At 38.6% G+C, this 26,396-nt stretch overlaps 3 protein-coding genes across 5 annotated transcripts; 1 reads left to right on the top strand and 2 right to left on the bottom strand.

Annotated features, from left to right (window-relative positions):
- The first annotated feature begins 1,327 nt into the window (after nt 1–1,327).
- Nucleotides 1,328–3,032, top strand: wu:fb55g09. The gene has a single exon (XM_044023126.1). The coding sequence runs from the start codon at nt 1,786–1,788 to the stop codon at nt 2,497–2,499; it is 714 nt and encodes a 237-aa protein (XP_043879061.1). The 5' UTR covers nt 1,328–1,785; the 3' UTR covers nt 2,500–3,032.
- Nucleotides 3,033–11,589: 8,557 nt separating this feature from the next.
- On the bottom strand, nt 11,590–18,831 carry hgh1 (HGH1 homolog (S. cerevisiae)). 3 transcript variants are annotated; one of them, XM_044025105.1, is made up of 11 exons: nt 18,706–18,831; nt 18,073–18,132; nt 17,813–17,927; nt 16,607–16,745; nt 16,352–16,489; nt 15,747–15,901; nt 15,074–15,174; nt 13,122–13,220; nt 12,773–12,864; nt 12,553–12,675; nt 11,590–12,338 (listed from the first exon to the last, which is right to left on the bottom strand). In XM_044025105.1, the coding sequence occupies exons 3-11, from the start codon at nt 17,920–17,922 to the stop codon at nt 12,129–12,131; spliced, it is 1,167 nt and encodes a 388-aa protein (XP_043881040.1). In that variant the 5' UTR covers nt 17,923–17,927; nt 18,073–18,132; nt 18,706–18,831; the 3' UTR covers nt 11,590–12,128. The 3 variants fall into 3 exon arrangements, with proteins under 3 accessions (XP_043881040.1, XP_043881039.1, XP_043881042.1); XM_044025104.1 differs by lacking the exon at nt 18,073–18,132 and having other exon boundaries at nt 17,813–17,925; XM_044025107.1 differs by lacking the exon at nt 18,073–18,132 and having other exon boundaries at nt 17,813–17,922.
- A 710-nt stretch (nt 18,832–19,541) lies between these two features.
- zgc:153675 (uncharacterized protein LOC768179 homolog) lies at nt 19,542–24,254 on the bottom strand. The gene is made up of 3 exons (XM_044022911.1): nt 23,956–24,254; nt 21,423–21,510; nt 19,542–20,945 (listed from the first exon to the last, which is right to left on the bottom strand). Exons 1-3 carry the CDS (start codon nt 23,962–23,964, stop codon nt 20,659–20,661), a joined length of 384 nt encoding a protein of 127 aa, XP_043878846.1. The 5' UTR covers nt 23,965–24,254; the 3' UTR covers nt 19,542–20,658.
- Nucleotides 24,255–26,396: the final 2,142 nt, after the last annotated feature.

The raw sequence follows: 26,396 nt of genomic DNA, 5'->3' as shown, positions 1-26,396 counted from the left end.
ACTGACAATCAGTGAACTGATTTTTCATTTCATAAAAATGTGTTATATTTTTTGATAATCACACAAATGCATGAAATGTCAGATTGATTTGCTATTCGAGAAAAGAGACTGACACTTAATCATCTTTCAAATGTTTATTTATTTACAGCATGACTGTACCATCAGTGACAGTTCAGAAAACAACGATATAATCTGACCAGTATGTTGCTGTGTATGTACTCTAGAGGAAAAAGCACGTAGTACAGTGTTCTTCCTGTTAATGGAGAACTGAAACCCAGTTAGTAATTTTGAGTAAAAACAAATTAAATGAAGTTTCATCGACGAACAGACTCGATATTGATACGTTTCTATTGATTAGAAAATGCAGTGATTCTCTGTTTACATTTACAGCAGCACACTTTTGTCTATCACGATACTTGACATCATGATTACGCCTTAAAAATAAGAAGTCTGTAAGAGTAGTTTCACCCACAAGTGTACAGTGTATTCACTAATTGTTATTGTTTGAGTAATTTCATTATATTAAGTGAAGGAAAATACGTGATATTAAGCGTTGTGATGCTTTTAAAAATGAGGGATCAAAATGTATACGGCACTGGACAAGTTACACGTGTGGCCTGTGGATGGCGCTGGACGCTAAAACAAAGTAAATAATGTATGCTGACGGCACCAGAGTTGTTGTGGAAGCACGTTTCAGGATAATCCACTGAGGCGTCATGGGTATTTTCGCACAGCTGTTTGCAGTCACAAATGCCAGTTTTAAAAAAAGTACATTAATTCAAATATTTGTTGTAAGTGTTGAGGTGGTGCATAACTGCACATATACTTATACAACGTCAGTGGCAAATGGAGAGTTTGGGACTGACACGTCATGATATTACATTTACAGAATGGGTACGTGTGCGTATGTGTCAACATTAGTGTAACTGCTGTAGTTATAATACAGTTGCCCCACTCAGCTGCTACTTGTTGTTTCTGTACAGTGTGTCTGCTGTTAGAGGAGGAAGGAGGGGGGGGGTAACGGCAGCAACTGTGGATCACATTTCAGCTGCTTAAACTCCGGCGGAGTGAACCATCCTACTGCGGAGAACATCTTTCATAAACCACACCTGAGGCACCTGCAAGCGACACTTATTACATATTTAAATTTGTATTGTATGTGACAAAGCAGCGCAAGCTAACATGTTGCTATAACACGTCATAAAAATACGTGGTGTTGTTATTATTATTATGCACATACATCACCCTCCTCCTGGAAACCCCTGTGAATGGTACGTCCCATCTCTTTATCAAGCTCTGAGGAAGAAGAAGTCTCACAGTCGTCGTTGCTTGTCAAACAGAAGTACACTACACCTGTAGGCCTACAACTGAGAAGACAACAACAAAAAAATTACTTTTGTATCTTTTAGATGCCTTTTATCACCCCTCATCAGCTTACCTCAGTTCACCCATCAGAGCTGTAAGGAGCTGAATTTACTTTGAGAGTGGTGAAAAAGAGAGATTAGAGAAACAGGAGGGCGTGACAGTGAGCCAGCGAGCAGTCAAGCTGCTACTGCAAGGAGAGGAAGAGCAGGCTATGCACCAGCCAAAGCCAGAGGTCAAGAAAAAAAGAGACAGGATAGTGAAAAGGTAGACTTTGAGGGAGCAGGAGGTCATTTGTGATCTTTGACACAAAAAACAGGACACCAGCCTCTCTTTGTTGTTGCGTGGGCCACCGCGTGAGGAGGATGTGAGGGAGTGCAAGAGAAAGCACAGGAGGCAACTGCAAGAAAGGAAGACAAGAACATGCTCTCAGAGATGATGTGCAGGAGGAGATGCCAGCAGCAGCATCAGGATGGACAAGAGGCTCTGCAGAGAGACGCTGCCAGCCGCAGGAAGCACGGCTGGTCCAAGAGCTGCAAGGGGCGGAGGACAGTGGGGGGAGGGTGGTCAGGAGGTGGCAATCATCATCATCACCACCACCCGCAACATAATCATCAACATCATCCCCTACACCTTCAGAGGCCAGTTTTGTCACTCCGGCCTGTCAACGTCAAGGGGAACAGGGTGAGGGGAATGCGGGCCCCGAAGAACACCAACCAGTTTCTGATGCACGAGAAGTATCAAATGCTGCACATGCGCTCAGATTCAGTGGGGAGCGACAGTGGCAGCAGCTCAGACAGCGACACAGAGCTCACCGACATGGACTCGTACCTGGGGGTCCTGGAGAATGCCAGAGGAGCTCTTCTAGACAGTCCCAACCCACATGGCTCAACAACGCCACCGGGGAACTTTCTGGTACTGCACGAGGACGGTCTACATCTACATGAGGACAATTTGCATTTGCAGGAGGACAGTCCATGTCTGCCTGAGGACAGCATGCAGTATTTCCCCTCCGAGGACGACCTGATGCAGAGCCAGAATTTCATGCAGAGGGATTTTGTTGAGTTCTGTGACATCCTGAAGGGAAACTTTCAGGGAGCCATTTTGTTCCCTGCAGTGTGTGAGACTCAAAAGTGAATGGTGCCAGGTTTGTTCAACTACATGTTCACAACAAGTTGATGAATTTCCATCATGTTCATTCAATTTAGCCTTAAACGTTGAAGTATGTGTCTACAGACTGAGATCACTGTATTCAGCAGGAACTAACCTGCACTTACATGTCTTACTGTGTCTTTTCAGACACTGGCACTGATGTCCTATTGAAAGTGCACAGAAAGTGGACTTATCTCACCATGTTAACATTTTTTAAGAAATAACTTAAACTTGATGCAAGATTGACATGATGACATAATTATGATGTTTTTTTAACATTTCATGTTCAGATCATGTTTGTTTATATACAACGTGTCAAAGGTGCTCTCCATTTCTGTTGTTGTTGCACACAAAGGAATATGGGCTGGTTGGTGGGAGTGAGCCCAAACGGCCAATTGAAATTGAGCTGCCTGGATTAAATTGCAGATGATTGGCTGATACAGACTGTCAATAACAAAATGAAACCTTTTTATTATATTGAATGTGTGTGTGTGTATGTATATATGTGTATGTATGTATGTATGTATATATATATATATGTATATGTATGTATGTGTGTATATATATGTATGTATATATATATATATATATACATATAAAAACATATATATATATAAACAAATAAATATCTGTTTGATGTTACACTGCATTAGTGGTTGTCTTTGTGGCTATAAGTGTGTGAACTCGTTTTTCTTTTGATTGTCAGTTTACAGGGCAGTGTGTCAACAAGTCACAAGAGAGGACACTGTCAGACCATGTCAAAAATAAGACTGTGATTCTCTCATGCATTGAAAAACATATATGTTTTAAAGGAAGATCACATGGTTGCTTGGCACAAACAGTGGTTTTGTTTATTTTTCGATATGTCATCAAACATACTTTTAGCATATTTTCCCAGAACAGGAAATAAAAAAGAAATGATGAAAGAGATGAATAAAAAAAGCTAGAAAATAAACCTATTAAGAAGCATAACATAACATATGTGCTTTAGATAAAATAAAATTAAGAGACAAGATATTACTCATGTTGTGGGGACCTAAATCTGTTAACAGTCACATTATGGGGACAAAAAGCAAGTCCCCATAACATGCATAATTACATTTTAAGATGAAGACATGTTGGCTGATTAGAATGAGGTTAGGGCTTGGCCAGTATATGTTATGGTTAATGTTAGAGTGAGTCACCAGGAAATTAATGAAAGTCAGTGTATTGTCCCCTGAAGTGATTGAAACCAGACTCTGTGTGTGTGTGTGCGCGCTCCTATCATGGGTATTAACGAACACATCATGAAATAAATCTGCCCATGTTGCCTGTAGTGGATCAGCTCTAAGTCTCAGCCTGGCTGAAAGCATTTAGGTCTAAATGAGTCAGACTATGCATTTTGACAGGGTTTGTTTTGTTTTTTTTAACTTCACTGAACTGAGCTTGTGCTGAAAAAGCAGGAATTAGGAAGAATTGTCTACCCTGCAGACAGAGCTGTTTGAATGAATTCATTTTCTTTCTTTCTTGTTTCTTTTGTTCTTTTCAACATACCGAAAAAGGAAAAGACTGAAGCTCAAGGTTTATTTTTGCCTAACCTGTACAATTAATTGACTGACCTAGAATATCAGCAACAATAACTGCAAAACCAAAATCAAAATGCAACAAACAAAAGACCACTACACATTAACACTTTCACATCCTTAATCCTTAATTATTTTTGCCTTTAAGGCTTTTCTGAAACGTAACAAAGAGTTCCACAATTTTAACTCAGCTCTGACACTGATGCACATCTATAGTTTTACAATCTTCAGAAACATACCACTTAGATTATCATTTTCCTCCGTTAATTAAAATTTATCTTGGATACAGACTGGAAGGCCTTTTTATTCACAACTCTAAATAATATTTCTAACATTTTCAGATACACAATATCTGGAAAATTTAGAGGAGAGGGCCGAATAAAAAATACTAATTTGTGGGTTTAGGGTACAGAATAGCAATAGATTTGGAGAATTTTCATTACATGTGGCTACCATTTAAGTTTATGATCTATTATTACTCCCTGAAATTCTCTTTCAAAACTCTATTTACATTTAATTTTATTTCACAATTTGGTCTAATATTACTAAACACCATAAACTTCCATTTTTTTTACTCTTTTTTTTTTTTTACAATTCACTGTTCAAATATATGAAGTGAAGTGAGCAGGTCACACCCACTCAGGGCAACCAGGCCTCTTTGTACTTGTGTGTCATAAACTAATAATGGAAACAGGTCAAAGCGAGGAACTGCCAGGTTTCAGCCTGATTTCTGCCTCATGTAACAATATGGGATAACAAAGCACATTTCAAAGACGCTTTTGTGACATGCTTTACAGTACAGTATCTTTACTCCTCTGTTAATATAAAATCTTACTTTGGTAGTTGTTTTTGAAGCCTTGGTAGATGTCTGCACTCTCTGAGTGTTTCTTGTTGTCTCCTGTTTTCCAGAGGGCTTGCTTGCCAATGGTAGTTGGCTGTTTCTGGTTTAGTGATTTGGTTTTTAATTTTGGTCTGGAGTAACTACAAATCACACATACAGTAGATCCTTAAATAATCCAATGAGAGTTCAGACAAACATAGATCAATGTAACCCATATACCATCAAAGTAAATATGAATAGTCATTTATGGAACATCTCCACCACCTATATCCTGCCTGCAGCGAAACATGCCGGGGCTTATTTTATTACCTCTTTACCCCAGAGCTGTCTTTGGAAAACCACAGACTAACATGGTTCTTACAGCCTCACTGTTGGCCATCCACTCCAGCCAATTGTCCATTGCAGTGTAAGAGGCAGAGGAAAAGTGGCTCATTTATTGATACATCTGTTGCATTTCTACCAACATCTATTGCACTCTTTATCCAAACAACATCAAGGTCGGGACTGCACACACCGGTGCTTTTAGTAAGTCAACTGCCAAGTTTGAAATTTGTCAAATGACCTTTTGGACAGATACGCAACAACAGCCAGACAGAAGTTCCTTGCATTTAGAGATATATGTGAAATATATGAAGAGGATGGGAGCTTTAAGGTTCCAGGTCTGGTATTGTTAGGTCCAATTCTCTCTCTTTGATGCAGACTTTTGGGATTTTCCTTCTTATCTGATCCATTGAGACTAGACGTCCACTAAAAAGTGGAGTGGTCAGGATACTGTTGTGAGCTGCAGGAGTGGCTGTGTTGCGGGGGATGGGCGACTCTGGAGATTGTGCAGTTGGGATGTACTGTATGTGCGAATGCAAATGTCCAAAGAGGTCACTCTGGAGATTTTCCTGCCTGCTCCCAAGTATAATCATTTGAGTGACTTCATATGAGAACAAAGCAACTTGATCTAAATTGTGTGAATGGACATGCACAACCTGAAAGCTCCAGCCAGCCGTCTCTCCTTCACCTGGATCCTGTGGAGATTGTCCATCTGTTGTGAATGAAGTTCACCCAGACAATGTCCTGCTGCATTTGTCACACGTGAAATGGCAAATTCTGGAGAATATCATGACCAAAAGCTCCAGACATCACCTGGAGTTTATGTCTGAAAACAGCATTAAGTGAAAGTGGTGATTGTGGGTGCTAAGTCAAACTTATTCACTATAAATTGTTGAAACTCTTGTGGGCTAAGGTGCCATTAAATAATGCCTCCAGAAATGTTGCCACGAAATTCACCTAATAGGTCCACTTTGACACGTTTCATTTTTGACTGTACAGAGAAGTAAACAGGAAACAAGGTTGGAGAACTGGACTGTATTAAAGCAGATGTATATATAATAGCAGTTAGCCACCAGGGGGTGACTCTACCGGTTGCAAAAGGGAAATGAGCGTATACTTCTCACTTGATTTATAACATTGATCCTTTTCAATAGAATATGATTGTAAATTCTTGTCCCATTTAGAGAGCAATAGATGGTCAAGCACAATAGTGGACACCAATGTGACGGTATCATCCAATAAGTACCAAGTTGCAGGTGAAATCTGTAAATTTTCAGTTGCAAAAACTGCCAAGGTGTTGTTTATATCGCAAATCTCAACTCTAAAGTTTGATTTTTCACCATTTTTACATTAAGTCTATGGTTACGACATGTTGCAAAGGTCCACAGCTAAAATCAAACATCAGAGACTGCAGTTATATGGTGTGCACTGTAACCATTCATCCACCAGAACATACTCTGACCTTTAGCATTATTCAAGAATTGTGGCAGATTTCTTCATTTTTATTAACATCCCAGCTTGGCGCTTTGAGGGTGGCCACAGATTTGGGACTCTGTATAGTAATCTTGTAGTGGATTAATTAAAAGATTTGTATCATTACTGTGCATAACTCACAAAAATGTATGGTATAAATGACCAGCTATCACCAAGGCAGACCTATGATGTCAGAAAACACATAAGATAAGAGGTGACATTATGCACATGCGCACACACACACACACACAGTCATACTGACCTACAGTATGTTTGCACTATTTCTTAATGTCATTCATAGGCTCTATTTTGTTTGTGAGGTCTCTAGTTTGTTGCTCCAGTTTCTACCTTCTTCTGTCCCTGTCAGTCAGTCAGTCAGCAGTTTCTGCTTTGAGTAGTTGTGCAATGCTCCTGCCTCTTACTGGTCAGCTGGCACTGGCAAACAGGAAGGGAGCGTGAGCTGACACACCACACATGCATGTATACACACACACACGTACGTACACACAAATACACACATACAGAAGATTAGGGAAAGAAGATCGGAAGCCTTGAGGTACTTCCTCTGCTCGCTACACTAATGCTAATCTGCTGACACACACACAAACACCTAATGTGGGTTTTAACTAAATAAGGACTCTCACTGACATATTCTACTTTATAACCTAAACCAACTCATTATATGAAATGAATTCTGACCCAACATCAAGTTTAAATCCCAAGCAGTCCCGGCTCTTTGGCTGTGAAGTAGAAGAGAGTTTTGTGAAAGCCCGCACGCACGCACACACACACACATATCTGTAAAGGTGCAGCCATTAAATAACAAGTACAGACAGATTTACAGTATGAACGGCTGTTAGAAATATTGCTGACACACCCTTATACAGACTGTACTGCTGCTGTGAGAAACCATGTTGACTTACGATACATAAAATATTGCAAATGTGAATGATTATATTCTGTCTTCATAATCACTGTTTAGGTTGAGAATATGACATCAGAACTTGAGCCAGTGCAGCCAATCAAAGGATTCAGTTGATCTCCAGCTAAATTGAGATTGGGTGAATGGTTAAACCTTTAAGACCTTACAATGGAACGTAACCTTGCTCAACAGTATAGCATGTGGTTTAATCCCTGTGTTTAGGTAAGAGGGGGTACTTTTTAATCACTACATTTAGAATTGACATCTTTGGTTTTTAATGTTTTTATATTTTTTAAAGATATAGTGGGGCATTTATTGCTTCAAGTAGATAGGACTGAAAAGCATGAAGGAGCGGAGAGGGTAGGCAAACAGTAATTACCACAGGTCAGAAATGAACCCAGTTTCCTGCAGAAAGGAATCTGGGCCAGCAGCTCTTCCAGGTGAGCTACTCTTAGCCCCCATTTACCAAGCATAATGCCATTACTGATGATTTAAGTCAAGGCTCACCAAAAAAAGCTGGTTAAGGTTCCCTATTTATCTTAGAATAATTAACATGCTCCTTTTTTCTGAAATAAGTAGAAGTAAAAGAAGAAAGTGAAGTAAATGTTGAATCATTGATTAACAGAAGCTCTCCTCTTGTTTCATACTAAAAGATTGCCAGTAAAACTCATGTGATGATTGATAGACAATATGAAGTTCCTTAGAGGCATGTTTCCTCACAGGAAGCAACATGACATGACAGATTTCTAGAGTTAATACAAAACCAAATGTTGGAAATATTGTCACATTTCAGAACCAGAGAATAATGGGTTGTCCTGTTTTCCCCAGTCAGAATTTTTAACCACTCAAGATTAATGTAGAAGTGTCTCTATACACAACTAAAAGCTGTGGATGAAACCTCCATTACCACAGTGTGTGCATGTGCTTTGAGGGGTAGGGGTCGTTATGAGTAGATGAGGAGGAGGAGAAGGAGCAGAAGGAGCAGAAGCAGTGGAGGGAGTTGGGTAGCTTTGAGTCAGCTTGGAATGGAAAAGTACAGCAGTCTGCTTTGGAGGTGGAGATTTCTCTGTTGAGTACACAAGCCGACCAATCAAAACAGAGAAAAACACACGGATGGACAGCAGTTCTCAGCAGCATGACAAAGTCTCAACTCTGTATCTGTATAAACTCCAGGCAAATTCCTGATGAAAAGAAGTTCCTATTTTGAAGTGATTTTAAGTTGTAAAGACTCAGAGCTTTATCAAAACAGGGGTAGCATTTTTAAAGAATAATAAAAACAAAAAAATAAAAGGTCAATTTTTACACATGACAAATGAATAATAGCCTCAAATGCGTAAAAGTGTTGGTTAAGAAATCTAAAAGAATTGAGCATTGACGTTATTAAAAACAAACGTTTTATACACACATATATATGTGCATATATATATATATATATATATATATATATATATATATATATACATATACACATCCACACTGACATCTACTTTGTGGAGTTTTGTCTCCGTCCATGCAACAACAAACAATGCCAGGCTGAATCATGCTGCTTCTAGATTCAATGCTAAGCTAGGTTAAACACATCCTAACCCCAGCTCTGAACACATAGACATGACAAAAGTATTGATCATTAAAAACTTGCACAGTCACACAGACACACACAGAGGAGCCTATTTCAGGGGTGGGGGGTTACTCTGGAGTTACTTTGGCCGCATGAGCTCAATTTATCTCTCTCTCCCTCTAATGTTTCACATGATTGACCACATGCACACACGCGCAATCAGGCTTTCTTGCCGATCTGAGTAACGTCAGTAACTTAAAACACAACAACAACATTAACGCAACACAACGACAAAAGCAAAACCTTTGGCCTTAGCTAGTGCTGACATAACATTCCAAAGTAAAGGAAAACAATTAATAAATGTTTTGTTAATAAAATCTATCAAAGACAACTATTTACCATGATGTTCAGTGAGCAACACCAGTTCACTTTTTTTTTAAAGAAATCTACTGCAATTCTTTGACTGTATATGTCTGTTTTGTCTTTGCTTACCTCTATATCACTTTAAGAATCACTGCAATATGATTATAATCCAAGCACTATGTACATGTCATAATGTGTGGTTATACACCAGTAGTGTATATTTAGTAGCTGTCTGTTGTTTGTATAAAGTCTTTTGTGTCTATTTGTGGTTTTTTTAGCTGTTTGTTTTCACTCTGGCCACTATAATGTGTCTCGTGTCATGTCTGTGGTGAACAATTATGTTCCTAGGACGTGAGTGGGCAGTTACTGCAGCAAAACCTGAGCTTGTTCTTTACGACAGTCTAATGCCTTGTTTGTACATTTTACTCTAGAAACAAACGTGTGTGAACACAGAACAGGAGCAGTAACACAGTGCTGCTGTTGCTGCTGCTACAGAGTGCGATGTTCTCACAACATAAACAACGCAGCCGTTGCTGTGTGGGTCACGTCTGGCACGAAGAGCGAGTGTACGTGTATGTGCGCGTGCACGTGGAGCCACTCTGAGTGGAACGGGGAAACCTCGGCTTCTGATTGGCTGCTTCACAGAGCTGGTGAATTTCACAACAGCACAGACGGAGTCGCTGAGCTCCGCCTTCAACTCAAGTGAACAAAAAAAACTGCAGCAGAAACGAGGATCAGTCTCAACATGTCCTCTGAGGAGGAGCTCCTCCTCCTCCTGATCATATCATATCAGATATGATCAGTGAGAATACATCATAGACAGTACATTCCCAAGCCCATAACCTTATCACAACTTAGTGCCAACTCTAACTCTTACCCTGAGCCTAACCTAAAACCAGGTATTAACCCTGAAAAAAGCCCTTTAAAGTTGTGGGGCACAGAAGAAAATGTTCCCACAAGGTCAAACTCTCCCCACAAAGATAAGTTTGTAAAATATTTTTACACATATCATGCATTTTCCCAAAATACTGTAGCTGACATGAACTTTTTAGATGTGACCTTGTGCTGCAGTGGAAAAACTAACTAAGACACTGATAAAGACACACCTTTACGGCAGACACAAACAAAAACACACACTTCTATCTCTTTGTGATACAAGTGTTCCACCTGATTAGATAATGCAGAAAGTAGTATATTACGACTGCAAGCCTCTGCTCTTCTAAAAGCTACACTTTTACTATCCAAAACAGTCTGAGCTTTTCAAATTGCCATCACTCTCTAATTTCAAACATGTCCTCACCAATGATCTGCAGTTTTACAAACAGAATTTAACTTTTTACAATTCCATCACTTCATTAATAATCTTTATATGAGAATCCTTATTCAATAACTAATGTTCATACATTTTTAACCTCAAATGCTCTGAAATGTCTTTAGTGTAAAAGGCATTCACTTTATACAAAAATGTTCAGTCACATTTTAATTTGAGCATTAATTTTAACTGCAGATTCACTCATGAACAGTATTCAACTTTTAATAAATTATTTACATACAGATATGCAGTTTTCCATCAGTCAGTGGAGAATGGACCAGACGCCTCCTTCTGGTCAATCGGTGTAATCTGAAAACTGCCACAAAGATCCAACTGTTGGCTTCCTGTTGACCAGAAATCGTATTTTCTTTTTTTTAAGTTCATCATCATCTCCATAAAAGGAAGAATATAAAATTAAAATATTGTTCTTATAAAGTTAGAAAAACGTCACTCCTTCGTGGGTGAAATTGAAGTCAATGACTGAATTATTGACTGGCTAATATGTTTTCTGCAACAGGTATCTTATTGTTTTTGGATTATCTGCTCCCCACCATGTTTACGATATAGCCAAAAAAACATGATAGTGGATTGTGGGGCAAACACATAGGTAAATTTACGGAGTCATATTAATAAACACAAAACACTGAATTAACCAATTCTTCACACAAGTGTATTTTTTCCATTCAAGTTGTGAAAGGAGGGAACAATTGAGAACATCAGACATGAGTACTCAATGGTCTTTAATTAAGGCTTCAATAGCAAAAATATTTCTCCTTTCATTGAATGTTCCCTCTGTCGCCGAGATGCCAAATGCGATAGAACAGAACGGTGAGTCTGTTTCTGTAAATGTCCTGTCATGTGTGATTAAAGCCATGTCTCTCTAATACTGTAAATAAACAGCCCCATACCGTAGTTACATAATACATTTTATTATGTGGAACTTTTTCTTAGGTTATGTGCTCTTATGTCCACTTTTGTGAAGACCCCTCCCACACACACACACTGTAAGCGTGTCTCCGGTCCATTGAAGAGGGATGTGACTTTTCCCCACCTTTCCTGTTGTTCATTTTTTAGGATTATCTACATTACTTAATTTTGGTACTCCACAAATGATCATTCACAAGAGGTTTTGTGTTAATTCTTTTGCCAAGGGGAAAGGGCTCCACATACTGTATGATCAGGTTTTGTCAGATTTAACCATCTCAGCATCCAAAGTTGTTTGTCATACTGTCTCCTTCTCCAAGCAAAACAGTGCAGAAATGCTACAGAGTCAGTCCGCTCTCCTGTTGTCTGTCTGTCAGATTTGCATCATTGTTCTTCTTTTTTTGCTCCTCCTCTTGTTTCTTTTGCTCTTCCTCCAGCTCCTGTTGTTCTTTGATGTCAGCCTCCTTCAGTTTATCCTCCACATCCTCAGGAATCTCCACCTCCATCAGGTTCTCCATTCCCTCCTCAGGTTCATCACCAATCAGCACCTGGACAAAGACAATGGTGGCAAAGACGAAAGTCAGTTTATTTGGTACACTTGGCTAAAATGGAGGCAGACAATGTTCAGGTTTTTTTTGATCACTGAATTTTTAAATATTCACCTTCAAAATAAAAGCGCAAATGCTGAAAATTCAAGTGATTATCAACTGTGTCAACAGTTATCTTTGTTGACCTTGTTCTTGAACATTGATTCCTTCCTACCTGAACCAGTTTTTCACAGGTTGCTGAGACTTTGACATCCTTCTCCCACTTGTGAAACTCCCTCATGATCGGATAAACATTCTTGTCTTTAAGTGTTTTCCGGCCGGCTTTGGTCGCCGTAAGCTACACAAGAGACAAAAAGTGATGACCTCAACATGAAAACAAGAATTTATACAGTACATTTATCTATATATATATGTATATATATGAGAGTTTGTACAAGGAGGAGTGTTTCCAGCAGCATCTTTCTGATGTCAGGATCTTCCTCTCTTTTCTTGTCCTCTGGGAGGTACTGCAGGTCCACAGGCAGACCTGAGCATCACATACAGTCACACATGGGAAATTTGGAAATTAGTTTATTTGGGCCTAGATAAATACAACAAAATTATCTTCATGTCTTCAGTAGAAAGTCATGTCAATGTTGGCTTTGTTTATGCAGAAATACTTTTTTAAATTTGTAACGTTTTTGTAACAGCACAAAATACATAATGAGAGACTAAAAAAAACAATCAATCTGTCAGTTGATAAATGTGTTGAATTAACCAAAGTAGTTAGAAACAGATTCTGACCTTCATTGTCTTCTTCTGACAGCTCCTCTGGACCAGCCAGTGGCAGCAGGAGGAAGGGCAGGATATCCACAGCATCACTCAGCAACCACTCATGATGGACTGTGCAGAATAAGGAAAGGTCAGATGAATGGATGTAGTGTTGCTGCTGTAACATATCTCACATTTCTTTTTGTCTCATTATGTTTTTTTGGCTCTAAGTAGGAGTGGGCGATACTGGATAAAAAAAATCCCATATTTCTTTGGTTGAGCAATGATGATTACTGATCTCACTTCAGGTGAAGTTTCAATCCACTTCAATGGTAAATCAATCATGTGTTGGTGCTAGCTCTTCCACCTCAGACATGCTTCAAATGCTGGTGTGAGCCAGGTTGGAGCAGGAAGTACAGCGAGAGAAAACTGTTGCACACTTTTTTCTTATACCACTCAATGTTCCTTTCAAAATCCCCCAGCTCCACTCTGCTCACGTGCCCTGACAATGGAGACTCTGCTCTACTCTCCCCTGAAGAGACGCAAACCCGAGTGTAGCATTATATCAGAAGTATGATCAAATACAATACTATACCATGTTTGAAAATATACAGATAGAACTTAAAAACTTGATATACTGCCCAGCCAATGCTGTCAATCAAAGGTCGGCTGTTAGGGTCACTCTGCTGGTGTTTTCACTTCTGAAAGAAGCTTTGGAGAATACCTCACTTTCTTCCAACATGGACACAGCTGGGTGAAGTAAAACTTTCAACATCTGGCTGAATGTAATTGGATAACAATGCCCAAAGCTACACTGCAGGTCTCATGCTCAAATGTTTAGCATCACACTAGTGCGGGGGTCTCCAATGAGTAGCTTGCAAGCTAACAGTGGCTCTGTCCCTTTCCAATTAGCTAGCCAAAGGTTTCAATATTCGAACATAAACCTGCTTACATTTGTATCCAGTCAAACTCAGACGTTTCCCACCCCCTTTTAACACTAAATTATTATTTGCCAATTACTTGACAATCAAACAGTTGTGCTGCTGAATGAATGAGTCGGCCACGACAAATGCTCCTACCAGTTTAAGTCCAAAAACATACTATTTTCACAAAGAATGGGAAACAGAGTTTAGTTTCACGAGTGTAAACGACTGTGTGTGTCAAATCAAAGTTCAGAACAAGACTGTCAGATGAACCTCAGTGGATACAACTCTCCTGTTGACTGAATGCAGTGCCAGTCATCTCAGTAAATGAAAATACTGTATACATCACACATAAAGCTGTACATGTGAATACTCTTGTGAAGTGATAGTGACATGTGGGCAGATAATAACAAAATAAAAAGTGAATAAAAAAGTATGAATATTTTTCATTTTTTTAATAGTGTGTGAGATATGTGATAATATGAGAAAGAAATGCATACAGAAATACAAAATGCACATGGGGGTGAACTAAATACTATTTTTGTTCTATTTATTGCAAAATGTGAGTTGTGGACACCAACATTTTGTTAATGTTCAGACAATACAAGCTCATTCAGTCAAAAGAACAACCCACAAGTAGCCCTCGGCCATTTTCATTTTGTCAAAGTAGCTCTCAGAAGAAAAACCCCTGCACTAGGGACTTAGAAATTGCAACAAAGGACTGCAGGAAATGTTTCTGAAAAAGGCTGTCACTGAGCACATCTAATGAAGCTGTTTCCACTTGCAACAGTACCTACCTCAGCTTTTACCCTGTTCATTAGTGAATGAAACAACACAATAGTGTCAATACAGATGGAGCAACCAAAACAATGACAAAGTGAGCATGGGTCCACTTTCCTACTATCTGTCTATAATTGTCTATGTCAATAAGTACAATCTAATGCTGGACTATAAATTAAATATACCTACAATGTAAGAATCTGCGGGATGACTCTCTTAATATAACTTCATCTCATGTGATAATGAGGTGTATGTGTGTGTGTATGTGTGTGTGTGTCTCACCATGGTCAAAACAACAGTTGTGCAGAGTGCCTATGACTCCTCCCCTCCTTGTCACTGATGCCTGGTACTGAGTGAAAGGCAACAACCTCTGGACTACACACCTGTAAAAAACAACAAACAAACAAACACACACACACACACAAACACAGATAGTGAAGTAATTTTAAAATGATCGATTGTTTAGGGCTTAGAAAGGATGCCACTTCTGTTGGAACTGCTATTTCACATCAATTTCAGAATCTAATTTTCAGTTAAACTTTGATTCATATTACAATCCTTGATATTTTTGTAACAGGACTTTGGTATTTCTATCAAGCTCATGATAATATGTAATCTATGCAACATTTAGAAGGCTAAAGCTGATTAAAAATCATAACATTTAACAACATGACATGGACATACCAGTACCAATATCTGCATATAACATATATTTAAAAAAAGAAATTACAATGCAAATGTGAAACCAGAGCTGATATCTTCAGAACCTTATCCAGAGTTACTCACTTCATTCACTTCTTTTAATTATCACAGGCACTCTTTCTACTTAAACATTTGAGCAAATTTGGCCAATAGCTGCATATAATGGGTATGAATGATGGTTTGTTACATTTAAATGATTACAAAAACCTGGATGCAGCCCCGCCCCCACACTCTTTCTCTGGCCCTGAGTTACCTGTCCTTGTCCATAATGAAGTTTCTGGCCTCTGGCAGCTGTGTCAGGTTGGACAGCAGAGGACCCAGGTAGTGGAGCTTTGCATTCTTGTTGTAACCTTCAGTACAAAACATATCGACCAGCTTAGCCAGGCCAACCTCCTCCTCCTGGAGGACCTGAAACAGCAAAGAAACAACTGACATTTATTTTTGAGTTGTATGCATGCTCAAGCCCTTACACAGATCTGTGGATTCAAGCAGTGTCATAATAAATGGAGTGAACACCACTGAGTTAATATGGGATCACAATGGAGAACGGATTTTTTCTGTTGTTTATTTGTTGAAGCAGGAATACATGCTTTAAAACAAAGCTGGGTAATATGGCCAAGAAAAGTTATCATGATAAAAAAAAGGTGGCAATATTGTGATACATTTCAGATAGATATGATTTTAGCTCCCCTGTGAATGTTTTAGAAACCAGATAGTTGTGGATTTAAACTTGGCAGAACATGGCAATTGTTTAACAGAGAATTAAAAAAAAAAAAAATCAGATGAAAAACATTCAAAACAACAAAGCAGACATGAGTTTTTGACACACACACATATTTCCAACCATCAGTGACCCACCTTGAAGACAGTCTTACAGGTCTTCTTATGGCGGGTTAAGTTAGATAAAATGGTAGAGATTTGATCAGAGTGTGGAAACTCTGGATCCACAAAGTTCTTCACTAATAATGGAAGTACTTTAACATCTGCCACCAAAACCTGAAAGACACAATCAAGAAGAAGTTGCTGAGTTCATCTTCAAAGAGAAAAACATCACTGAGTACTAACAAAAATAATGATCAATAGTGTATGACTAATAATCAGCTTAAACCTCACATTGTGCAAAGTCTCATCAGCTGACAGGTTAATGATGATGTGGTAACAATTCTTCACTATCACAATAGAGGGGTCAGTTGTCAACGCACACAAGGCAACAATTAAGTCAGGTTTAGAGCGGAGGAAGTGGCAGCCATCCCTGAAAACAAACAAAGAGAGTATAATGAAGGTTAGTGTTAATAATTCCAAAATACTCCTGCTCATCAGTGAGGAGTTTTCCTCCTGTGCCTGACCAAACATGTGAGAAAAACCAACACTAGTGATCAAAACGACGATAGTTTATTTTGATTTTAATCTCTTCTTCCTTGGGTCAATACTCAAATAAAACACATATAATAAACAAACAATTTTGCCTCCACAGTAGAGGCACAACATCAAAGCCTCAGATAGGGCTGAAATAATCTAAAAACAAAGTTGTAAGACAAAACAGAATAATAATATCACATTGCTAAGAAGCTTTAAACAAATAATTCATAAAGATGGGGAGAGCCCATGCTGGTTCAGAGCACAGGGGGGCGGGATGCTCAGAAGTTTCTCTTGAAAAAAACTAAAGCAAAAGTATCTTTGAACATTTCAGCAGCTTGTGTTCCAGTAAGACGATTTATAGAGCTGTGCCTATATCAAACTTCCAAATAAGTTTTTCATTGATAAGTATAAAATCATTAGAGGTGGGTCAAAATATAGATTTGTTGATACACAGTATCTTTGCCCTTCCTCAAGGGCAAATATTTGTATTTTAATTAACAAATTAAGGTGCTGTAAAGTAAACAGTCCCTGCCAGTTTCACTCGCCAGGCGTCGCTACTTCATGTCTCAAATAAACGAGGGGAAACTTGTGCTGACGTTACCTGGCTGAAGAAGAGGGAGTTTACAGCAGGATAATAGCAGAGAAAGCTAAGTTAAGTTAAGATGCCCCATCCACGTTCAATACATAGACTTTATACACTTTGTTCTCTATGTTGTGAATAAATAGAGAAATCCTGCACTTTTTCACAGATGTTTTGTTTTCTTCAGTTAGACAGATTTCATGATGTATCGCTATATGATTGTCTTGCAATCTATTGATTGAATTATTGTATCGTGGACCATGTATCACAAATCGTTTTGTGAGGTATCCTGTGATTCCTACGCCTAAAAAAAAAAACATATAATAAAAGCACAGTAAGCATTATTGATAGCCTCATTCCCCTCCTTATCATCCTCCTACCTGTTTCCAGACAGTCCCAGGATGTATTCAATGGCATGACCTTTGACATCAGGACGTGTACTGGGGGTCAGGAAGGAGAGCAGCTCAGCAGTCTCAGAGTCACTCAACATCTTCTGACCAGTTCAAATAAACAGCAACAATATATCAATTAACCACTGGTTCACAACACACAAATGGTATACTATGGTATATTCTATGGTATACATTTATGAATGCATACAGGTTTATATAGTAGGTATATCCATTTTATATATTGTACTTAATTGCTTTTCTTCCCCTTTTGAGGTATTAAATATCTTGTGTACGATGCACTTGGTGCCCTGATTTAATAGATGGCACATTTCAATACACTGGCTCTGCTCTAAATATATAGACAATAAACTTAATTGAAGATAAGACTTTAAATCAAAACAGGAGCTATATTTTACAAAGCAAACTGACAGTCTCAAAGCTACATTTTAAATACAACATTAACTGCTCACTATCGTGCCATAACGAAGGTGCTATTTATATAATCAATAACAATAAATAACCTCCAACTGTCAATCATAAATACAAACACGATACGATACAGAACGTTTACGATTAGTAAAGGTTATACATCCTGGCTGTTGTTTACATTATAGGTTACGGACACATTTCAGAAGTAGATTACAATATAAGACGCGCTGTTTCAAAAGCATTTTTGCAAACTGAAGTCAAAACAATCAGAAAATAGTTTTACAGACATTAAATATAACATTAGCAGGACAATATTTATAAAATAAGTATTTATAAACTAATAACGTGTCAGTTTATCAAACCTGAGTTAGCTCAACTTTCACATGCTAAACCATAACCTGTTCGACGTTTGCTTTGGTTTTTTTTTCATATGAGCTATAAATCAATCTTACCGTTCATGGACTAAAAGATGTTTCCACGCTTTATCTCACTGTTAAAACCTCTGATAGTTCAATACATCATTTAAAACCTCCGCACGAGAACGGTCACGTCACACATGTGGACACAGCTTCCGGATTAGATGGCGCTTCTTCTTCTTCTACTACATTCGCTTACTTACTTCAGAAGTTGACACTGGGTATTACTGCCCTCGTGTGTTCATGTAATACAAGCTGAAAACCATACAAGGGACCTAATTTACAGTCCAGCCTCTGGTTTATCTGGTGACACATAAGCAGAGTCAGTGAATATGGTGCTGATTCTGCATCAGGATGTTAAAGTGTGCAATATTTCATTAAAGTTATGGAAATATACGTCATTCAAAACCTCAGAAACACCACTGTGGCATGAGAAGACAAGTCAGGAGAGCACAACCATCTTCTACTAATTTATCCTCTTGCATTGGGCAAAAGGCGGGCTACACCAGGGACAGGTCGTCAGTCTCAGAGCAGGGCCACATAGAGACAAACAGCCATCCACACTCACACCTATGGTCAATTTACCTAATCCTCAAAATGTGCGTGTTTTTGGACTGTGGGAGGAATCCGAAGAACATGTAGAAACCACACAATTACACAGCAATCCATTTAACAGTTCTATAATGTCAACTGACACCGATATGTGAACTAATAAACATATCCTTTGGAAATGTGAGGTAGATAAAACCAATTCACTTACACTGAAATAATTAATTTAACACAAAAAAACAAACAAAATAAAACCTTTAACTTGAAATTTACAAAGACACATAAACTGAGACAGCAGGAAAGACTCCAGTTAGTTTGTTTGATATATTTAACTTCCAAACTACTTTTATTGATATACTGAAAAACAGAACACATATGAGACATTCACATAGTTAATTCCAATCAGCAACTACTCCCATCCATTCCAAATGTTGCACTGAAATGCTGATATTGCATATAAATGTTCACAAAAGATACCTGCACAACAGTACAGTGATCACCTTCTAGTTCATAGGTTCGACCTTTAGTGTCTGACTCCATTTGGCGTTTTACCCTCACACAACTGTCACACCGATTTGAACTCTACTGAATGCTTTCTTCTTAAATCGTACACAAACGGAACTTGTTCAGGTCTGACGCAGCATTTTTACTATTTCAGAAACACAGAAAGACATTTCAGAAATAGTGAAGCTGTGGAAAAGCCCTGTGCCCAGTGTTGATGTTCATGTGATTGTGTCTACAGTCTTCACACATGCTGGATAAAACACCTGCCTGGGCTTTTCAAAGGGATACAGGTCAGACGCAGTGAAGGATGTGGACCGAACAACAATGCTGACTCCTCACTTCCAATAAACAAATATTTTACTTTTCACAACATAGTATTTTTTTCTGCAGAGATTTCAATATCACGTCAATACCATTGCAAAAGAAAAGAAAAGGAAAAAAAAAAAGACTAAAAATCAGCATCTTAATTCAGAAAACATTTCAACAAACGTATGTAGACTGCAAAGAGTGAAGAAAATAAGTGAAAAGCAACAGTCTGGTTTGTAAACAGCATCAAGAAGTTCACCACATGCTTAAGGTGATCCCAGTCCATGTAATCTTCCTGGAGACAGATACTCAGTTCCAGCCATACAAACCATACTCCCGGTTGGGAGAGGATTGTATGAAGCATTTCTGTGACTCAGCATTTCTAGCTGGTAATTATGGGTTGTTATGGTAAAGTAGTACAATGGAACTATTAGGCTTGATTGTGATGATTGTAGTATTACCATCAAAGTCTAGGACTCTATAGAGACAGAACTATGATGTTCAAGGCCAAAAATGGTATCAGAAGGCACTGTGAAAGTTTGGTTGGCTGCCATAAATCTGGCAGCCTTTATCTGTTGGCTCAGGCCGGGGCAAGGCCATCATTTATCATCCTCCTCGTCCCCGTATCCTTCACTCAGCCTTGTCTTTCCTCTTGGCAGTGAACGGGACTTTATTGGCTACCGTCGAACCCACTGTAGAGACACCACCAGCCACAGCGGACACACCACCCTTAACCAGTCCCACACCCATCGAAGGCACGGTGGTCACAGCCGATTTGGTAATCTCCAGGCTCTTGCCTCCCACCCAGGCCACTCCACCCACTGCTGCGCCAACAACGCCCTTGGTGACATTGAAAAGCCCACCAGTCACCCGCCACATCATGCTAGGGGGAGCCACCTCGTGGTCCTTGCCAGAGTCTGTAAATAAAACAAACACAAGACGCGAGGCATCAATATTAATGCAGGTTTTCCACGATCATACATGCAACTACAACTAATTGATCCATCATTGTCAGCAAATACTGATATTTATTTTGCCACCATATGCAACAATCACTCACATTTGGGGATATCATAGAAGGTGTTTCAACAAAACCACCTTAATGGTTGGTGACTAATGCCCCAGAAATACTAAAAACCTAATTGTTCTTACTCCAGTAACAACTGTGATACTGACTTGAGAGCTGCACGGGGGAATAAAATGGTTTTAAGTGTCACTGTTGTGACACAAATAGCAGGTTAGAGTCATAGCCATGCTTACACAAACAAACATATTCCCCTGACATACCAACTGTTTCTAAAATGGTAGCAGGCAACACGCAAACACAGATTGCATTATATTCCCTACTGATGTTTCTGCATTTAATAGCAACCAAGGGATGGCTCGCTGCTTACCCTCTGTAGGCTGGCTGTGGGCGGGTTCAGCTTCGTCTGTGGCCATGCTGGTCCCAGGGTGGGGCTCCACGATAACGTTGTTCACATTCTGGAAAACACAGGAAAACCCCAATGTTTTCTTTATATTGAAACACTTTTTGCATATATGGCTGAATTTTAAAACTATCATGTCCATAGAGATTAAGATCACAAAATGCCACACACTAAAATCTGGCATCAAATGTAAAGTCATAATTAACTTGTTGACTCACATTAAATCAGATACTTTATTTGAAACTAAATGTATATGCTGTCACAGTTATTTATATATCCTATATATTTGAGAATTAAAAACATTTCATGGAGAAACAATTATAAATTGATCAAATTGAATTTTATCATGATCAATCTACAGACAAATCAGGGCATTTAACATTGTAAAAATAAACTTGATCAAATGGAATCAACAATGACCTTGGCTTCTGAAGCTGCATGCTCATGTTTTTACTGCACATATTAAATTACTGAGCCTTAATTTATTTCCTCAACAAGCCTGATGCTCATGTTTTCATTTATTAGAGACAATCTCCTTCATTGAAAGGCACATCAGCCTCCATGTTCAGCTCTTTCACAGACCAGTGCTAGTCACACACGTAGCAATCCTGCTCTGCTCTCTCTCCTCTCATTTGATTGCTCAACACCTACCTCACACAGCCCCCCAGCTGAGTGCAAGGCTCAGGAAGCATAACATGGTGCAGGACAATATGTACTTCTCTGTCTCCACTGATGACTTCTCTTCACCTCTCTCACCAAGAGTGAGATATTCAAAACAAAAAACAAAAGTTTCTAAATCACATCTCCCACTATTGTTTAATGCTCAGGTAACATCCCAGAAAGCATATGCTCATCATTGAGTTGAGTTACCTCCACTTATTTAAGCCTACCTTACCCAAAGGGTGATTATTTAATGTCCTTGAATACCAGAATGTCCCTGTGATACAAATCAGCCTGAGATGCAGCCCCTCCAAAAATGGCTCTACAGTCAGTGGTAGATAGCGACAGATACAGCTCAGTCTTCACTTCTTATCTTATTGGAAAAATTAGCCTTTGATACAATGAACCTTCACATCCTACTACATGTACTGATATTGACATCTTGGGCAAAGTGCTTCATTGGTTTGAAACCCTTTCTAATCAGGTGTACTTTTAAAAGAAGACGACATGTCCCTGTCCTATCTACACCCCACAATGGTGCCTTGCTGCTGGTGGCCCTTCACATACATCTGAGCATTAAAATTTCCTTATGATTATCAATCCTATGCTGACTGTATTGTCTCTCGGTTGAGGCAATGAGCATGATATACAGCACGAAAAAATATTAAGCCTTACCTGACTCTCTTTACCATGTCAGCGAACTCTTGGTAATTTCTTGCATATAAAACAAAATGCAGTGCCCTGCTGGCTAGTCTTCCATCCCGCACAACGTGGAACTTACAAATTGTGTGGAATGCTGTGGCTCGTCTGCTCACATCGGGGTCTACACTCGTCATCAACTTATACGTCATAACAATCCAGACCGTTAATTGCTTTCCCAATGGTAGAACAAGACTCAAAATACTATCAGAGTTTCTTCCTTTATCTTCCAAAGCCATTTTAAAGACTTGTCTTTTCTTCTACTAAGATGCCTTTACTGGATGTTCAGTCCACTTCTTGACCTGATGCCAAACATTTTGTTTTATTGAACAGATTTATCTCTTGAAACTCTACATCAAGTTCTCCTGCTGTCCTGAAACTTTGGTGTTGTTGTCCCTCAGTGATTAGTCACACAGGTTGTTGCAGAGAGATTCAGACCACAACTAAACCATGACTTGGCTTTAACAGCACATATCCACAGTTCACATAATTCAAGCTAAATCATAGCTCTTTGACTTTTAATTTCTTTGACCCATATGACAAAAAACAGAACAACAAAATCATTTTGGTTTGTGGGAAAGAAAAAAACAAGACAACATTATTATTAAGAGGATTTGGAAACAATGATCAACACGTCCACATTTTATGGAGCAAACAAGTAAACGATAGATTAATCAATTATGAATACAGTCTTTGTAGCAGCTCTAATTCCCAGTGTTTTTTCTCCTAACCCACAAAAATGGGCTCAATCTCGAGGTCAAAAGCTACTACTGTGGATTATCATCATGTCTGATAATCTGCTAGCACTCTTGGATGTGAAAAGCCAGACCTAATGATGTAAGAATGTTGTTTTTAGTGTGTGTGTGTGTTTTGTTTTTTTTACCATGAGGTTTAAGCACTGCTGGGTCTGTGTTAAAAATTAATTGTGATATCTCCATTACTGCTATTAAATGGAACATGTATGGACAAACTAAAAGGCCAAATATTCGTACAAACTTACCTGTTGGCATATTTGAGTTCCACATCATCACTCATAAAAATGACTGCTATAAAGCTACGGTCGTGCTATTAAAATCCACACAAATATCAAGCACGTTTTCACACGTTTAACGTTAAAAATGTTTTGGCAGTTGAACCTTACCTTCACCATTGTTCTCCGTGTCTCTTCTCCACACACCTGGTTAACAAACTGGAGCCTGGCGCAGCTTCTGTTTGAGCCTCCGAGCCAAACTGTGCGCGAGTTTGTTTAACTAATATGTTTCTCGGAGAAAAGCTGCGGCTTTGCAGTGTTGAAGGCCGTTTTTTCTAGGTTTTAACGCATGTACTGGCAGCTTTTTAACTTCTCTTAACTTACAGTTACAGAGAGGGACACATACGCAGCTCTCTTTTCTCTCTGACTGTGCTTTGCCGACGTGGCGCCTTCAGCGTGTACACACACACAGACACGCATACACACACTACACTTCCGCTCATATCCTTCAAGTTAAAAGCCTCATATGTGGCGAGGTTATGGTTATCGAATATATCTGATGTGCTGGACATTCTGCTCACACAATAAAGATTAGATATTTGCTCGACATTGTTATTTGTTGTCCTGACCTTGGATATTCTCTTTTAGCAGGTGCATGTCCAAGGACAAGGACATAGTTTGGCACCAGCCACCGGTGGGGCCTTAAACTCTATCTCCACTGGTCCCTGGGCCCCCATTTGAGAACCACTATTCTAAATGATAATTAAGTGCAAATGCATGATAAACCCAGGGAATATATGACCTCTCCACAGCAATAATAATAAAAAAAGGTTTGATATATAATGGACAACGCCTCTCACTGCCTAATTAGCATTTGAATGTCATTACGCACCCATTGTTCAATACTATGTGTAATAACCTATTAAAGGGAGCACATTGTTCATAAAATAATTCTATATACATGTTTTGAAATATTTCTATATACAGATGTGTTTAAATCTAAAAACTATATTGCATTCTTTTAACAAATCTAAAATGATGTAATTCACAAAGCTCTATAACATTTGGTTATTTTTGTTGTTCAAGATATCACTATTTTATTTTACAATCATTTAATGATGGTAATAATTATTACTACTATAATAATAATAATAATAAAAAGCTTTTCTAAGTAATTTGTAGTTGTGATTAAAAAATAAATGAATTAATTACAGATGATAATTAATTAATCGCTCAATTTTCTAAATCTCTTGACAGCACTAACTGTAATTGCGAAAAAACACCAATACAATACATAAAACAAAGCTAATGAGGGAAGTAACATAATCAAGAACATAAACTAAACTTTGGATGTTTCTTTTAGTTTGTGGCCATCTCTCTTTACTGGCTCAGTACTGTTGCTGTTGCCTCAATCTGTCTTGAAATTTCCTGTATGCAGTGTGGGAATGTCATCAGGAAACACAAAATCTAAATACTGCTACACAGAAAGAGTTGCGTGAGCTGATAAGTTTAATCAGCATAGTATGAACTCATTTGACAGGGGTTTGAATGTTTAAACGTTACTCACTACATCTTTAAAACATTGGTTGTCATCTCAGTGGCTGTCATCTTTACTGTATTGGGAAAAAAATCTATTTTTAGCAGATAGAGATTTTTAATACAAATAAGTCAACTCATGGACATTGCAGTTATGTGATATTTTTACTAGGGCTCCTCAGCGGTAAATGTTTTCAAATAGTCCTTGAGGTTTTCACTCAGTAATGTTTATTATCTTCACAATAACATTGGCAATGCTGCTCAATTTAATTTATTTGGGGGCATTTTATTATGAAAACAGGAAGTCACATTGTTGGGAGCTGCAGCAGCTCCAGGTCCACGTCCATGCCCGGATTCCTGCATCATCACCAGCAACAACAGCCAACTGTTATACTTTTGAGAACTTGGTGTTCTGCTTCTTTACACGATAGTCCATGTTGATTTAAAAGGAAATGCATGTAAGGTGAGATGTGGTGCATTTATATGGATTAACATGCAGTGAAATAGTGTGTAGATGAGTCAGTGGTAGTGTTAAATGTCAACAGTGGACACACACCCACACACACAACATGTGGAAAAGTAGTGTGCTTTGAGGAGAGTGTTTAAAATTATTAATCCAAGCCAAATCTCATGGGTCTTCAATGAACCATTTCACTGTATCAGTCTCTCAAAATCACGAGCAAAGGGAATCACACATATTTGCATTCCATTCAAAACAGAGCGGCCAGTGTGAGAAACAGGAAAGGAAATAGAAAAGTGGGCCACATGTGACAAGTTTAACTGGACACATTTATTTGAACATGCTATAAATGACCAATGAGCTGTGTTTTGCTATCATTGCTAATTTATCAGAAAATAGCATGCATTTGTTAACTGCATGAATCATGAAGTGTTGTGAGGGACACTGAGGAAGGAATTAGTAAGGCCAAAAAGAAGCAGGGGTTAAGCATTTACATGGGACAGGAGGATAGAAAGTATGAAGACAAGGCAGAAGATTCTGGGTCAGTTTTTGAATAGAATAGGATGATGAAGATTGAATGGACATCCGGAAGATAGCAGTACATACATAAATAAAA

The sequence above is a fragment of the Solea senegalensis genome, linkage group LG4, assembly GCF_019176455.1.
Source record: "Solea senegalensis isolate Sse05_10M linkage group LG4, IFAPA_SoseM_1, whole genome shotgun sequence".
Classification (NCBI taxonomy): domain Eukaryota; kingdom Metazoa; phylum Chordata; class Actinopteri; order Pleuronectiformes; family Soleidae; genus Solea; species Solea senegalensis.
This window is presented reverse-complemented; position numbering and strand designations above follow the sequence as displayed.

What these genes read in the sequence shown, in the direction of transcription:
- hgh1 (XM_044025105.1), bottom strand. Translation starts at nt 17,922, where the DNA reads ATGTTGAGTGACTCTGAGACTGCTGAGCTGCTCTCCTTCCTGACCCCC. An exon ending in CTGGGACTGTCTGGAAACAG is followed by an intron (nt 16,746 to 17,812) that starts GTAGGAGGATGA and finishes GTTTGTTTTCAG; the next exon opens with GGATGGCTGCCACTTCCTCC. An exon ending in GTCAGAAGAAGACAATGAAG is followed by an intron (nt 12,865 to 13,121) that starts GTCAGAATCTGT and finishes TGTGATGCTCAG; the next exon opens with GTCTGCCTGTGGACCTGCAG.
- zgc:153675 (XM_044022911.1), bottom strand. An exon ending in CCACAGCCAGCCTACAGAGG is followed by an intron (nt 20,946 to 21,422) that starts GTAAGCAGCGAG and finishes TTTTATTTACAG; the next exon opens with ACTCTGGCAAGGACCACGAG.
- wu:fb55g09 (XM_044023126.1), top strand. Translation starts at nt 1,786, where the DNA reads ATGCTCTCAGAGATGATGTGCAGGAGGAGATGCCAGCAGCAGCATCAG.